A 17,272-nucleotide genomic window follows, 5' to 3' on the forward strand; every position below is an offset into this window, starting at 1 on the left:
CTGTGTTTGGACTATTGAAGCTCAACTATGTTTGGACTGGTTGTTCTGTTTTTGAAGCTCGACTGTGTTTGGACTGGTTGTTCTGTTTTTGAAGCTCGACTGTGTTTGGACTGTTGAAGCTCGAAATGTAAGTTGTGCTCAGTTTCTAATTGTTCTGTATTATCTTCGACTGTGTTTGGACTGTTGAAGTGTCTGAAAACCCTAGTTGTTCTGTACTACCTTCGACTGCATTAAATCTGGTTTAACCCAGAAATTTCTGGGCTGTTTTTCTCTTCTTCTTGGACTATTAAAACCTGCCAAAACATCCTTGTAACAAGGTTGTGTATTGTTACTCATATTTTGGCTGTTTTAAGGGGTTGTACAAACTGTTTTTGGGGTCTTTTCTCTTCCTTGACAGTGGGGCTGTCTCTATTGCCCACACTGTGTTTGTGAAAAGGCCTGTTCAGCAATACCGATTGGTATTTACTCTTCTTGGCTCAGTGCACAGCCTTGAAAAGGTACTTCGGCTGAGTGCACAGTGCCTAGGAGTTTCTGATTACTTCTTGAAGGCTGAACTCAGTATATTGTCTTCTTGTGGTCGGCTGAACTCTATTTAGAGTGTTTACATGATGTACTCCTCAGAGTTTGAAAACAAAAGTGGTGCTGAATATGGACTGGTTCAGAGAACTCCAAATGATTCCTTATTGACTGTGACCACAGTTAAACTAGATGGAACTAATTATCTAGCATGGTCACAATCAGTAAAGATTCATATTTGTAGTAGAGGAAAGTGTGGATCCATTTCCGGGAGTAAGAAGGCTCCCCCAGAAGATGATCCATCCTACGAGAAGTGGGTGCAACAAAATTACATTGTCATTGGGTGGCATGTGAACTCAATGAAGCCGCAAATCAGCCAATACTACCTATGGATGAATTCAGCAAAAGAAATTTGGGACAGTGTTGCGAAAACCTATTCACAAAACTCAATGTGGCCCGGGCATATAAATGGAGAAGTGATATAAAGAATCTAAGACAAGGGGAGAAACCTCTTGCTGTATATTTCTCAACCCTAAAGTCCTTATGGCAAGAGATTGACCTAATAAAAGCAGTACCTTGGGACACCATCAATGATGCAGAGACCTACAGAAATTTGGTTGAAAGGAACAGCGTATTTGAGTTCTTAACTGGACTAAACCCAGAATATGATATCACAAAACTGAATATTCTTTCCAAGGAGTGTGTCTCTTTGTCACAAGCTTATGCATTGGTGAATAGTGAAGAGAGCAGAAGGGCTGTTCAGGTTCAAGGGGCTGATATGAATGATCACTTTGCCAATATGGGGATTAAACCTAAAGGGAATGCTGGAACTTCTGGTGGCATAGGAAAGAAAGAAGTTATATGTAAGTACTGCAAGAAGTCAAAGCACACCAAAGATAAGTGTTGGAAACTACATCCTAATCTTGTTCCTAGTCGGTTTCAGAAAAAGTATGATAGTAAAAGATCGGGAAGTGCAAATGTAGCTGCCGAGCTAGATAGTGAAGAAAGGTCTGCTGATCAGTCAGCTGAGTGATGTGACCTCTTCTTCCAACCCTTCAGGCAATTCTTCTACTGCTTCAGCATTTGCTCATTCAGGTATAAGGGCTTCTGCCAATCATGCTACCACTTCAGGTAATCTCAAGATCCCTTAGATTATTGACTCAGGTGCTTCTGACCATATGACCGATCTTTCTACCCTATTTGTTTCATATGACTTGCTCCCTAGACGTGATAAAATCACTTTAGCTGATGGTTCACTTGCCCCTATCTCTGGTAAAGAAACCATCAAGGCTACGGATTCCTTATTCCTACCTTCAGCCCTTCATGTACCTAAACTAAATACAAATTTGTTGTCTGTAAGCAGTTTAACCAAGTCACTAAACTGTTGTGTAACCTTCTTTCCTTCCTACTGTGGTTTTCAGGATCTGGAGTCTCAAAAGGTGATTGGGAGTGGCCATGAGGCGAACGGAATATACCTGCTTGATACCCCGGAACAATGCACTGATCATCTTGGGAATGCTGCTCTTGGATCTGTTTCTTCAAAGTTTGTTAATCGGATTATGTTGTGCCATCGTCGTTTTGGTCATCTGTCTTTTTCTGCCTTGAGTCATCTTTTCCCTGAACTGTTTAAGGGAATTAGTTTGTCTAGTCTTCATTGTGAGTCTTGTGAATTGTCAAAGCATTGTAGAAACAATTATCCTTTGAGTAATAAAAGATCTTCTTTTCCTTTTAATATTGTGCACTCTGATGTGTGGGGGCCTTACCACTTACTTTCCATGGGTGGCTATAAATATTTTATCCTGTTTATTGATGATTTTTCTCGGTTCACTTGGATATTCCTGATGAAATCCCGTGATGAAGTTCCAAGACTTGTAAGACAATTCCATGAATTTGTTTTAACCCAATTCGATACCAGGATTAAAATCTTCAGATCTGACAATGCAAATGAATACTTTGAGAAAAACCTATCCTGCTATCTCTCTGACATGGGGGTTATTCATCAAAGCTCATGTGCTAGGACCCCAGAACAGAATAGGGTTGCTGAGAGGAAAAATAGGCATATTGTTGAAGTTGCAAGAAGTATCTTATAAACCGTATGCCATCCAGGGTTTTGGGGTTTAAGTCTCCCTTCAATCTTCTTCATCCAGACAATGACCTGTTTCCTGTTCCTATTTGTGTCTTTGGCTACACCTGTTATGTACATGTTCCAAGTTTCCAAAGGCATAAATTTGAACCCAAAGCTCAAAAGTGTATCTTCCTTGGTTATTCCCCCACACAGAAGGGTTATTGTTGTTTTGATCCAAAGTCTGGCAATCGGTATGTCTCAATGGATGTCACCTTTGATGAGCTTTCCCCCTTTTATGGTTCCTCTCCAGAAGGACATTGTCCACAGGGGGAGGATTTGTCACAGGTGTTTGCTCTTCCTCTTCCTGTTCCTGTTGAGTCTCTTGATGTGTCTGTTTCTCCTTCAAATGCATCAAGGGTGGATCAGTCGTTTCTTTCTCCTTGTCCCAATACTCTACCTCCTCGTCCTATCCTCAATCCCAAGGTGTATCAAAGGCAAAGATCCAGAAATGTGCAGGTTGTTTCTCCTACAACACATGGGCCTCATACACTTCCAGTCACAAAAGAGACAACAGGTACTGTTTCAGCATCTTTGGATTCATCCTTCCCTGACCTTGATATTCCCATTATTGTAAGGAAAGGAAAATGGAAGTGCACTGCACACTGCATTTCCAAGCACCTTTCTTACAGTTTGCTTTCACCTCCTATTCCCAGGTCTATGTCAGAAGCTCTTAAGATTCTAGAATGGAGGAATGCTATGAGATCTGAAATCGATGCCCTATACAAGAATGACACATGGGAAGTGGTGGATTTGCCTGAAGGGAAGGATCCAGTCGGTTGCAAGTGGGTCTTTACTATCAAATACCAAGTTGATGGCACTATTGAAAAGTACAAGGCCAGGCTGGTTGCAAAAGGCTATACACAGACATATGGGATTGATTATTTAGAAACCTTTGCACATGTTGCCAAGATGACATTTGTGAGGGTTCTTCTATCTTTAGCTGCTCACTTTGACTGGCCCCTTTATCAATTGGATGTGAATAATGCATTTCTGAATGGTGAATTACATGAGGAGGTTTATATATTTCTTCCTCCAGGGATATATGGAACTGATATGAAAGGGAAGGTATACAGGCTGAAGAAATCTCTTTATGAACTAAAACAGTCCCCTAGAGCATGGTTTGAGAGATTTAGAACAGCACTTGTTAACTTTGGTTATGTGCAAACACAGTCCGATCATACTCTTTTTATGAAGAGGAGTGGACCTCTGGTAGTATACCTCATTGTGTATGTAGATGATATTGTAGTGACTGGTAATGATGTTTCAGGAATTCATGATCTAAAATCTTTTCTCCATACAGAGTTTGAGATTAAAGATTTGGGGGACTTGAGATACTTTCTTGGTATAGAAGTGGCTCAATCCAATGATGGGATTCTTATCTCCCAAAGGAAGTATGTTCTTGACTTGCTCTCTGAGACTAGAAAGATGGGTGCTAGACCAGTTGCTACTTCTATTGATATGAGTCATAAACTCTCAGCCTCAGAAGGGACATTGTTAGAAGACAATGGAATCTTTTAGAGACTTCTTGGGAAACTTTTGTATCTATGCATGACTCAGCCAGATATTGCATATGCAGTCAGTTGCATTAGCCAATTCATGCATGCTCCCCAAGACACTCATATGGCAGCAGTAGAGAGAATCCTATGTTATTTGAAGGGCTCCCCAAGAAAAGGTATTATGTTTTCCAAGCATGGTCATATGAAACTTGAAGTCTACACCGATGCTGACTGAGCCGAAAACATTGATGACAGAAGATCTACTTCTGGGTATTGCAACTTGGTGGCTGGTAATGTTGTTTCTTGGAGAAGCAAGAAACAATCGGTTGTTGCTCGGTCCTCTGCTGAAGCAGAATACAGGGCCATGGCACATGGAGTTTCTGAATTATTATGGCTAAAATCATTGATGGAAGAACTTGGAGTTGAATATGACAAGCCAATGATGTTGTACTGTGATAATCAGATTGCCATCAGCATTGCTCACAACCCAGTGCAACATGATAGAACCAAGCATATTGAAGTTGATCAACACTTCATTAGGGAAAGGATCTCTTCAAGTGAAGTGTGTCTTCCTTTCATCACATCTGAAGGACATTTGGCAGATTTTCTCACCAAAGGCATTCCCAAGGCAAAACTTCAGAATGATACCAACAAGCTTGGCATGATTGACATCTATGCTCAGCTTGAGGGGGAGTGTAGAGAAGGCCCATAGGTTATTTATTCTTTCTTGCTATTTATGTTTCTTTTCTGTAATGGGCCTTATTCTGGGCCCATCCTGTCTAATATTAAGTTCTTCGTAAATTCTTGCCCACCTAAGGGCCTCCTTGTAATTATTCAAATATATCTTAATAAAAGAATGTTAGGGTGCTGAGAGAGAGGTAGGTTCGAAACTCTCATTCTCAGACCGTCATTGCTGAACTCTCAAGCTCTCCTCTTCAGTTTTCTTCAGTTTGCTCCAAACTTCCTTCTCTACTGGTTTGTTGTACATGGTTTCTACAGTTTTTCGATATCTTCTTCTTCCTCCTCCTGCTCCTCCTCCTTTTTCTTCTTCTTTCTTCTATATATATTCTTTCTTGTTTTGACACAAAAGCAGGGGTTCCACCCATTTCTTTCAATCTTTTTTTACACGAAAACAGGGCTCCATCCCATGTTTTTCATTCTTTTTTTTTTTTTTTGCATGATAGCAAGGGGCTTCAACCCATGTTTTTCCTCCTTTTGCATGAACTAGGGGTCCTCCCTAGTTTCGTCCTTTCTTCTTGCATAAAAACAGGGGCTCCGCCCTTTTACATTTTCCCTTTTCTCATTCACCCTTTTTCCATGCACAAAACAGTGGCTTCTCCTCAATCTTTTTACTTGTTTTCTTGCATGAAAATAGGGCTTTAGCCCTGATATATTCCCCTCAGTCTTTCCCTAATCTCAAAACAGGGCCTCTTCCCCATTTTTCATTCTTTTTTACACATAAAACAAAACTGTATTATGGAAAAACAGAGAAGTACTTGCACTTTAGAGGTTAAAACGTGATGCTTTCTATTGTGCAAAAACAACTTTTTTACGAAAAGACAGGGAATATCCTATTTTTTCACTCTTTTTTGACATGAAAACAGGGTTCATTTATTTTCTTCTTCATATTAAAACACTGACTTTGCCCCATTCTTTCTTATATTCATTTTTCCCTTGTTTGTATTTTTCTCCTTAAAATTAGATAATGAGTTATGAAGCACTTCTTTTCAGACTTTAAAATTTGATCCATACACATAATATCTCTTTATAGGCATTCATTTCACATGACTTAGGTGTCCTTTTGTTTATAAATGGTAGGAAGCAATGATAGAATAGGGCCTTTGCATCTGAACACTCAAGAACTCTATATTCCTTGATGATCAGTGAGGATTTCTTTGTTAGCTTCAGCATTCATTTCTTTGTTTGTATTTTTCTCCTTAAAATTAGATAATGAGTAATGAAGCACTTCTTTTCAGACTTTAAAATTTGATCCATACACATAATATCTCTTTATAGGCATTCATTTCACATGACTTAGGTGTCCTTTTGTTTATAAATGGTAGGAAGCAATGATAGAATAGGGCCTTTGCATCTGAACACTCAAGAACTCTATATTCCTTGATGATCAGTGAGGATTTCTTTGTTAGCTTCAGTATTTAAGTCTTTATTTATGCTGGTTTAGTGGAGATGGTTAGGCTTATAATTTGGCTAGATTTGAAATTTATTATACTTGTCCACAGCATTTCTTTGGTTATTTAGAGATTTATGTCACCGGAATGTGCTTATGAGTTATGTCCAATTATGCGATGGTATTAGTTACCAAAAAAATTATTAAACTTAAGAATTTAATTTCTTTAATTGAATTGTTTCACTATTGTATTCTTGTATTGATGATTTAATGTGTGAACTTTTTGAATTATCATGTTCTTGGATGTGTAAGACTCAAAATATCATGTTCTTGTATTGATGATTTAGCTTAAATTATTGAAACTTGAAAGACGAAACATTAGGAATTAGATAACCTTTTAGTTCTTTTTTGTTGAGCCTTGGGGATGAAGAGTGAAGACATGAACATGATGCCATGTAAAGCTCATATTTATATAATTATATAATGATATCAAATAGCAATAAAATTAAGGATATAGTTTTTTATTGTTTAAAATTGAAGTTGAACTTGATCATACCCATGTCTTCAATTGAATTATGAATTGTGAAAGTGGTGTAATTGTTAGACTCACTACCAGTACTACTACCTATTTACCTTATGTCTATAGGCTAAAATTTAGTACAAAGTCATTATTTTTCCTAATTTTTGAGGGGTTTAGGTATTTTTTATAGTTTTTTGACAATTTTTAGAAAAACTGGAAAAAAAATTATGATTTACAATACGATTCATGATATGGTTCGATTCAAACCTCTTTACAATTTACGATACAATTAAGATTTTCAATGGAGGATGCATATATGTATATTTGATGTTTTTATAATCATAATAAACTTGATGGTTATTGATCAAAAAAAAGATATGGAATGTGATGATGTGATTGTCTCCTTATTCCTAGATCCAAACGGGCAAGATGGTAGAGCCTAGTCTATTTGTCCTGGTGGTTTTTTCTATTGTGCCTCTTTTTTTAGGGATTTGGTTCCATTGCTTCCCCCAACTTGTTCAAAGTTGTTTAGTTGAGTCCCACCCCTTTTGAAGTTGTTTAAGGATTTGGTTCCACTGCTTCCCCCAACTTGTTTAAAGTTGATTACATCACAAATGATACAATCATTCTTTGCGAGGAGTGTGATAAAACCAACATGAGGAATGTAAAGGATTTGGTTAAGGAATTCCAAAGGATATCAAATTTGAAATGGAATTGGGGGAAAAGTTGTGTGGTGGGAGTCAACATGGGAGGCAATGACATTCAGGTAGTGGTAGAGATTCTTGGATGTGAAGTCAAAGGCCAGCCCCTAGAGTATCTTGGTATGCCTTTGGGGGGTAATCAAAGAACAAAGGCTTCTGGAAACCTGTTGTGGAAAGATTTGTTAAAAAATTAGCTATCTAGAAGAGGAATTACATCTCTTTGAGGGGTAGAATAACTCTGATCAAATCCACTTTAGCCAACCTGCCTATCTACTTTCTCTTTTACTTTTAGGATTCCAGTGAAGGTAGACAGGCAATTAGAAAAGATTATGAGACACTTTCTTCTGGGAACCGGGTGATGAGAAAAAAGGCCACTCAGTAAAATGGGAACAAGTGTGGAAAATTTGATAGTCGAGGGAAACTCTAAGGTGGTAGTGAGCTGGTTGTTGAATCCAGATACAATCCTCTAGGGATACAGTGATCTTCTCAAGAAAGCTAAGTGGCTAACAAGGAACATGTCAGTAGTTTTCAGTGGGTTAGCAGATTAGCAAATGCTATGGTCAATTCTTTGGCTAAACAAGGGGTCTCAAGGGCTGAATTATTTTGGGCTACCTTATGATTGTATCCTGTTAAGAGTATGGTTCTATTCTCATCTCTACGGAGAGTTAACATCTCGTGCCTCCTCCTAGGGTGAATGTATACTTGCTTCTTTTATTAATAAAATCATTATTCATTTATCAAAAAAATAGAAACAAGTTTGCAAGTCTAAGGATCGGGGGGCTGGGCACATTGGGAATTTGGTCAAGAGAAACACAACCTTACAACGCAAGTGGCCTTGAAGATTTCCCCTAGAGGGTGACAGGCTGTGGCACAAGGTCATTGAAAGCATTCATGGTGTGGCAGAAAATGGAGAGCATGCAAAAATGGCAATTCACACTTCACCAAGCTCCCCCTAGAAAGCAATTATTGAGGTGCAACCTTCCTTTATTAATTTTATTCACTTTGATGTGGGTTGCAGGAATAAAGTGTTGTTTTGGGAAGATCTTTGGATTGATGAGCTGCCTCTTAAACTACGATCCCCTGAACTTTACTCCCTGTCTAATTACAAACTGGACCATGTTTCTAAATTTGGTGTAACCACTACTTTAGGGTGAATTGGGATTTTAGTTTTAGGAGGGGCTTGAGGGATAGTGAATACAATTCCCTAATTCTTTTACTTTGCTAAAAGAAAAAATTGGACCAAAACTATTCTGATGTGAGAGTTTGGTCTCCTTCCACTAAGGGCCTTTTCTCTTCTGTCTCCATCAACCTATCAGTTCATTCGGGGTGGGGGGGGATTCTCGGTGAAAGAGATTTACTGTAAACCTGTCCCTCCTAAAGTTCAAGGTTTGTGTTGGGAAGTATTCCTTGGAAAGATTAACACTTGTGGTAGGCTACAGAAAAAAGGCCTATATGTGCGTCTATTGCAAGGCTAGTAGTGAGACCCTCCCTCTTTGGTTGCATACGGGTACCTCCAAAAGATGTGGTAAGCCTATTCAACTGACTTCTTGAGGGATGACAAAGAAGGATTAGGTGGACAGTAAAAGCAACTTTAGTGTGGACTGTTTAGGAAGAAAGAAACCAAAGGATCTTAAAACAAAGCTGTGTCCTTGGCGGTACAAACACTTATTGAGCAGACTATTCCACTCAAGGGAAGTGTGGTTGCTTTGCTTAACTCTTTCTCTACAATGATGTCAATATTATTTCTTCTCTTGGCCAATCTCAACCCATGAAGAACTGCTAATATATGTGGGGGATGGTGATGGCCTGTGAAGTTTTGAAAGTCTAGGGGAGTGGCAAGATCAAAAGAAGACGAGAGAAAGAACAGATCTGAAAGGCATATCTGAGAGATGAAGGGGTTGGAGCTCCAAGTTCTCAAAGTCTAGGGTTCTGTACTGCTGAGACTCTGAGATGATCCCCACAGAAAGTCCCTTTTTGGCTTTTTATACATATTCCTCTTTGGGATGTCACGTGGAGAGTGTGGCCACTCGAGATGCAGAAAAATCTCTTGTCAGAGAAATATCTTAGTTAGTTATGCCGGCTCAGCAAGGTCGTTATTGGGAAAAGGCGTGGAACAAACCTGGTACTAGACTAGGTGTTTTTTTTTTTATCAATAACATATAAACTAGGTGTCTTTCCCAGCAACTCATGTGTGTCCCCCAGTCACAACCCAGCCATACGCTACCAACTATGGCTCTCTCTTTCTTTGCTGGCTATGTTTCACACATGCAGTTGTATGTAACAACCATGGTCTTGGGACATCCATGCCCTTACAGATTTCAGATCTGATTGCATTTCTTTGGTCTGCTGGTCCAGGAAGAGTTTATTTGTCTCTATACTGTTTCTGAATACCCCACCAATTCCGGAAGGGCCCAGGTTACCCCTGCTGCATCCATCAAAGTTAAGTTTGATCAATTGAGGTGGTAGGAGTTCCCATTGAGGGTGTGCAACAACCCTGACAATAGAGGAGTTAAAAATCAGTTGCAACTTTCTAACAATGTCATTTGGTGGAGAAAGAGTTAAACAACCACACTGTTCTTAACCTAATGAACCACTTTCAAGGTGATGTAGTCTATAATAGCTCTTCTATCTTGTGCCTTGTCCCTAAACAGCCTTCCATTTCTTTTCCTAAATGGACCACAGTAACAAAGCAGAGTTATTGATATGATCTCTCGCTTCTAACTCCAAAAAAGCCTTTCTCGAAAAGTCATCTCCTGGTTGCAAAAGCTGTAACAATCAAGGCTGAATTTAATGAAGGTTGGCCATGGAGGAGATCAAGATGGCTGGATTGTTATTAATCCAGTTAAGGAAGAAGCCTTTATATTCCAGCCCCAAACAATGTCATCAGTACTGAATACTTGGAATTCGTCTAATGTCTGAGTCAATGAGCTACTCTTATTGAAAGGATATCCATTAAGACCTCTACCAATTGAGATTTTTCTTGAAAGATTCTTGCTTTGCATTCCTCTCAAGTCAACCAAAGGACAACAACTCTAACATATCTTTGCATGATGTTTCTTCATTTTCTTTGAGGGGAAAAGAACAAGGGTCCGAACAGGCGAGTAATCTCAGTTGGCATAGAGAACTTGTATCTGTTTTTTTTTTTTAGTTTGATCAGTAACAATGAACAGTAACTATCAGCTGTTCTTGGGAGTGATAGTACTGGGAGGCTCCTAAATGGAACATTATCCGCTTAAGCTTGCAAAGTTCCTCCAACATGAACATGAAGCACTCAAATAGATTTGAAACAATGGAAGCTGGGCAAAAAGACTAGCAAGCCTTAGCATCCAAGGTCTTGGGAGGACCGGAGGAGTGGATTGGTTACAACCCAAATAATCTCAGCAATCAGAAAAATAAATCAAAACAAGATAAAAATCTATTCTTTTGATAAAGGACAAACAAATTTATTACTGGATATGTAAAGAACTGAAATTACCTGTAGCTTTTGTGCAGATATCCGCGAGTCATGGCCAACAGAAACTCTCAGCCCTCTAGAGCCATCTGCTGCTTTTCTGGCCAATAACCATGCAGCAAATGCAGCAGCTATTGCTTCAGTGACAGACTCAGTGAGATTAACAGGTTCGCCCTCAACACCAGCAACAGCAACACCTCGAATATCACTGCAAGGGTGAATTAGTCTTTAAAAATACGAAAATGCTCATTCCAACAAGTTATATAAGTCATATAAAAATCAGTCTCAACAATAACCCCAATACCAACCTTTATAGCTAACAAGAAAAAACACATGGCTGTTTGCCATACAACAAGCTTAAACTTACATTCTTATTGTCAACAGTTAAGTCATCCACTAATACTTATCATTGGAAGTGAAAAGAATGATTCCTTAACTGGTGAACTAAGGCTGTCTCTGGATTAGGGTGAATTTCAATTTGGCAGGAGAATTGAAATTATTAATTCCAAATATTTCCAGATTTCATTATTTGGGTCCATTTTATGCAAAATAGGATTCAGACAAAACAAGGATTTTCAGCCTTGAATTCTGCATTTTAGCAGAACTAAAAATGATGTAGGAGACTAGTCATTCAATTTCGTGGATTTGAGATGGGAGTGGAATTCAAATCCATATCCAATCCCATGATCTAAATGTGGCCTAAAAATGTAAAGTTGAATTTAACATCCATGAAAACATGATGGCCTTACAATAATGCCTCCTTCTGGAACACTATCCATTAAGCTTTGACAGGTTTTGCTCAGACGATGATGATTCCAGGCTTGCAAAGAGTTTAGCAGATACTCCAGCAAGAATGGGTGTTAACAAGAACAAGTTAAGAGGAACACCAGGACCTGGTGCAAATTTATAACCATTTTGGACAAGTATAGTGTGGTTGTATCTCAGATGGTCTGGTGCAAATTTATAATGATATTCACTGTTGTTCAAAAAAATATCATTTGAACTCATAGATTAGCCAATAGCTTAGCTGATGCAGCTAGGCAGGGAGTTAATAGAAGAGTATCATATGGGGGGTCAACCCCAAGGAAAGTTATATATAAATTGTAAAGTAGAAAGTTTGAAATTGGGGTAGGTAGGTGGAGCTAGCCTACCACATCAGGAAGGGTGCTTCGCACACTTGTACTGTAATCTATTCTTTTTTACACACTAATAAAGTTCTTGCTTACCAATAAAAAAAATAAAAAGGGAACAGAAAAAGAATGTTGAAGCCATGAAATTGGTAGTGCAGCAGCATTGTACCCTGTTTTATTGAGAAAAGGTAACTTGTATACGAGGGATGCACATCAATGCACAAAAAAGCGTGACAGATTCGTTCAATGCCGAAATTGTGGAGGAAGGAAGCTATTACCATAGAAGACCATTACCTAATGTTGGTCCCAGCTATCCAGGTCTTGGGAGGGATTGACTGCATATGGATCTAACCTCTAGCATTTTTGGCACACAATGTAACCTCTCAGACTCAAACCCACATCCTCATGCTTTTCATCCAAAGATTTTACTATCACATTAGGCAATGGCCCCTTAGCAAGATATCACTGTACAATATAAATAAAAGCCTGAATCACCCCCAATTTAAGCTATTTAATGGAAAGAAACCATTTGAAGAGGGAGAGAAACAAACAAAGAATGAAACAAAATATTCACTCTTGGATTGACCTCACAATGGAAAGAACCATTCATTGGGTCTTGACCTATGAAGAATACAAAAGAACACCAAAGATGGCATTTAGAACGATTGGCAAACTGTAACAGGCTTCTCCAGCCAGTGGGAGAAAGCAAAGTAATATGGAATGGAGAACACTAGAGAAAGGGAAAAAAATCTGAACTTTGATAATGCTGTTTAGGCAACCTTGCAGTTTCAGGCACATTGAGGAAGCTGTTAGATTAGGGGTGGCAAATGGGTGGGTTGGGTTGGGTAAGGCTTGAATACCAACCCACCCATATTGACCCACCAACCCACCATGACCCATCATCAATCCTTGTTAAAGGGTCATAACCCACCCATATTGACCCTTAACCACCATCACCCATACTAACCCACCTACCCTCACCTATAAATACAAAAATGGGTTGGGACAGCCCCCATATACCCAAAAAACCATTTTTGAGAAAACCATCTCTCTTAAGACTGCCACGTGATAGAAACGGGTTGGGTTGACCCGTAAATCCGGAAAAAAATTAATAAAAAACATTTTTTAGAGAATCGTCTCTGGCAAGACTACCACGTGACAAAAATGAGTCAAGTCGACCCGTATATCCGAAAATGCAAATATTGTAGATAAATGCAAAAAATAGTAGAAAATTGCAGAAATGCAAAAAAAAAAAAATGCAGAAAATTCAAAAATACAAAAATGCCAGAAAATTACGAAAAATACCAAAAAATTACAGAAAAATCAGAACTTTTGCAGAAAAAATTAGAAAATATGCAAAAAAATACCAGAAATTTTCAGAAAATGTAGAAAAAAACCATAAATTTGCAAAAAAATATGCAGAAAATACCAAAAAAAATACAGATAGTGTAGAAAATAGCAGAAAATGCAGAAAAATACCAAATAATTTTAGAAAACGTAGAAAAATACCAGAAAATTGCGAAAAAGCAGAGAAATACCAAAAAATTACAGAAAATATAGAAATAGCAAAATTGCAGAAAATGCAAAAAAAATGCATAACTTTTATAAAAGTGCTTTCGCAAAAGTACTTTTATAAAGTACTTCCATAAAAGTGATTTCATAAAAGTACTTTCGCAAAAGTGCTTTTGTAAAAGTATTTTTATAAAAGTGCTGTGTAAAAGTACTTTTGTAAAAGTGCTTTCATAAAAGTCCTTTTCATAAAATTACTTTATAAAATTGCTTTTGTAAAAGTGCTTTCATGTAAAATTGCATGTGAACACGAAAGTTAATAAAATCTATTTTATTTCACTTTTAATCACAAAATGAGATGTGTCATGGTGGTTTGGAACTGTAATGAGATGTGGACACACTGGGAGACATGAGTTCAAGTCACTTCAATTGCTGTTTTTTGAGATTTGGCAAATATAAATAGAGCTGACTTTGACCGAACCCATCCTGACCCGCGCGACCCAACCCATCCTAACCCTAATGGGTACCCTCAACCCAACCCACCTTGACCCTTTTCCACTGACCCTAATGGGTTAATCGACCCATATTGACCCACCAATAGATTGGGTGGGTATGGGTGGGTTCCAAGGTGGGTGGGTTGGGTGGGTCAAATGGGTTGGGGTCAAGATTGCCAGCCCTAGTTAGATATGACAAGGGGAATACCCTTCTAAGTTTTTCTGGTCTTGTTGGTCCTGGAAACAACTTAAGACAGAGCTGTTAGAACTAATTCAAGGTTTAAAACTTGCCTTATCAACTAGTTGAATGGATCTACTTGTTGAAGGGAATTGTCTAGTAATCATAAACTGGTTAAAGGCAGTGGAACAAGTGCCTTAGACACTCGGGTTTCTAGTTAGAGAAGCTAGGGCCTTGGCTTTAACTCTGATCACAAGTAAACGTTGAGCACAAAGAATTGCTAAATTCTGATAAATAAAAAAAGAACGAAAGCATATTGCAGAAGTAGCAAGAAGTCTATGGAAGACAAAAAATCATCATAAGCTATCCTTGAACTTCCATTGCAAAACTTGGAAACCAGTAACCTAATTTCTTCTTGCAGAGTAAGATTTTCCTTACTGAGTATTACTGACAAACCAAAGTCATTTCGAGGGACCAGAACACCAAGCAAACCTATATATGCCAGTAATCTAAGGTGCTAAGCTAATTTAAATATTATACTATATCCTCTTAACCCATTGAAAGGTAAGGAATTTATTTCCTTTCAAATGTTTGGGTTTTAAGTTTTGAAAGTGTCAAATTTTTGCTCTAAATTATCCAGTATAACTGGACTTAATCAAACAGACTGAACCAGGTCTGTAGCTCCTGGTCTTGACTCAAGGTCATAAGTTTATGGATACAGAGAAAATGATGGATGGATTTCACTAGAAAATGAAAGTATATTGCACGTATGTAACAATATAGTTATAATATTAACAAACTCAGCAAGTATGTCATACTGCAGTATTGCAGTATTGCACAAGCAATTGCCTGCAGCTTTCCTTTCCCAGTGATATATGTGTTTACATATCTACATGTCATTAGGAGTTTTTTTTTTTTTTTTGATGAATATGTCATCAAGAGTAAATTCTTTTATTGAATGTTAACATCCAATGATACGACCAAAATAAATAATGCAATGAAGCACATAGAACCATCTATCAAACAGATCAACTATAAATTCCACTTCAACAAGTAAACATAAGAAGCAAGTTAAAATGTATAAAACAACATTGTTTGCATGTTGCAACTGATTTTGTTCCCAACAGGTATGCGAATTGAGAAAATCTAAGGTTGCATTAGATAAGCTTCAGGATTTTTGCTTTTAAAGCCCATAAGTACAAAGCCCCAATTTTATGCTTTGTGCTTTGAGGCTCCAATGTGTTTTGACTTTAGATTTTCATGTTTTTAAAAGCAACTCTTATCAAACATTAAATACACTTTTTGACTTAATTCTGTTTCCTACACCCCCAAAGTTCAAAAGCAAAAGCTTATCCAAACAGAGCCTAACTAAACCACACTATGGACGTGTATAATCTTTACCTGCCATTTTGAAGCTTGCTAAAATCAATATTTTCAAGAGATGGTGCTGCACTAGCAGATGAAATAGCTGCAGAAGAAATGTCAAGTCAGGGGAAAGGCCAAAAGGCATAACTAGTATTAAATTTATAAGTGACTAGAGGAAATCAAGTTGAAATAATCAATATTTTCACGCCAAAATGGCCATGGAAGTATAACTAAAAATGACTGAAAATGCATGATTAGAAGGACAAAAAATATGCAATTTCCAGGATAACAGAAAAGTTATGTTTTTGTTGAGATCAACCTAAACAGTTAGAGTCTAGAGCAGACCATTGCAACAAATACTTCCTCGATTCCGTGAGCCACTCTGGTATTTTGCCAAGGAGCGCAACTGCATGGGTGATATGCCAGTCCATGCCAACTTCCCCTGTTGATAGGGAAGTGAGTCGCGCATGTTAGGGGCAAAACAGTCATAGCGGTAATGGGTGACCAACTGCCTATTCTGTTGGCAGCATCGTGACACAAAAACATTTTGAACAATCTTCCCTGATGTTGCTGCATACAAATTTGCACATCTTATTAGATCTATAATTTCTGTGAGACTATCCGAGAAATTAAAATGAAACTATTTCAATGCTATTGATAGCATTTATTCCTCAACAGTTTTTAAAAGCTTTAGTTAAATTAGTTTCATGTAAAAACTAGTTAACAACTACAGAATTTAATAGTTTCAATGTGAAGTGCTCCAGCTACTTACTAGCAGATTCTGAAGTCTATTATTCTTTTTTTTTTTTTTGCTAACTCTGAAGTCTACTATTCAAGCATATAATTTTATGATCAGGCTAAGTTCAATTAGAGGACAAAATTTTGGAGATTTTGAAACTCAGAGTTCTCCTATAAATGGTAGCTGCATCCATCCTTAGTACGCTAATAATTTGCAAATGTCTAGATGAGAATTTACTCTTGGCGCCTTACGAGGTTTCAGAAAAGAATGTTAAAATAAGAATCATTCCCTTGTAAAACATAATACATCCAGTAACTTGTTGAGCAGAACAATGCGAATGAGTTCTGTAGTCGAAGTAATAGTGAAGCAGTAGAACATGAAGTTCAAGTTCAACACCTCCCTTTTTTCCCTTCTTGCAATATCAACCACCTATCTACGCTCAACATCAATCATCTTCCATGGGAACCCCCCCCCCCACCCCCCCACCCCCTCCCAAAAAAAAAAATAGAGTGAAGAAGAATAAAAAGAGGAAAAAATGAACGGGAAAATTTTGTATGAAATCTAAATTCTAAAGAATTTGACATCAGCTCAACTGCTAGTCGAGACTATAAAATATAGTGAAAGAATGAACTTCACGTTTCTAACGTGACGATTATCAGTAACATATGATCAACTGATTCCGATTTGAATAATGGGCATACCAGGAGAGATCCCACTTACACGTTATGATTCGATCTCCATGGATGGATTCCTGAATAACGACGAATTGTCCATGTTGGTTTGTATCTTTTTCTCGATAGGTATTGGGTTTGCAAATTCAGGATCCCAAGTTTAAGCATGCTATAATATAATACCCATGGGGTGTCAGTAGACTGATACTTTCAGCAAGTACGATATCGTTAAAATATATCGGCCATGTT

At 37.9% G+C, this 17,272-nt stretch overlaps 1 protein-coding gene across 3 annotated transcripts in view; it reads right to left on the reverse strand.

The window, feature by feature from the left end:
- Positions 1-17,272, reverse strand: part of LOC148868425 (phosphoglucosamine mutase family protein) — a 39,914-nt gene that overhangs the window by 22,145 nt on the left and 497 nt on the right. Inside the window, exons 2-5 of one of the 3 annotated variants that reach the window (XM_088968986.1) lie at positions 17,073-17,192; positions 15,959-16,183; positions 15,650-15,716; positions 10,962-11,145 (exon numbers count right to left, since the gene is read on the reverse strand). In XM_088968986.1, the coding sequence (XP_088825112.1) occupies positions 10,962-11,145; positions 15,650-15,716; positions 15,959-16,082 (375 nt within the window). In that variant the 5' untranslated portion in view covers positions 16,083-16,183; positions 17,073-17,192. The remainder of the gene's footprint in view (positions 1-10,961; positions 11,146-15,649; positions 15,717-15,958; positions 16,184-17,072; positions 17,193-17,272) is intronic. The other 2 variants (XM_088968985.1, XM_088968987.1) reach the window with 2 other exon arrangements.

The sequence above is a fragment of the Nelumbo lutea genome, chromosome 2, assembly GCF_056320005.1.
Source record: "Nelumbo lutea isolate HS-2025 chromosome 2, American lotus-T2T, whole genome shotgun sequence".
NCBI lineage: Eukaryota > Viridiplantae > Streptophyta > Magnoliopsida > Proteales > Nelumbonaceae > Nelumbo > Nelumbo lutea.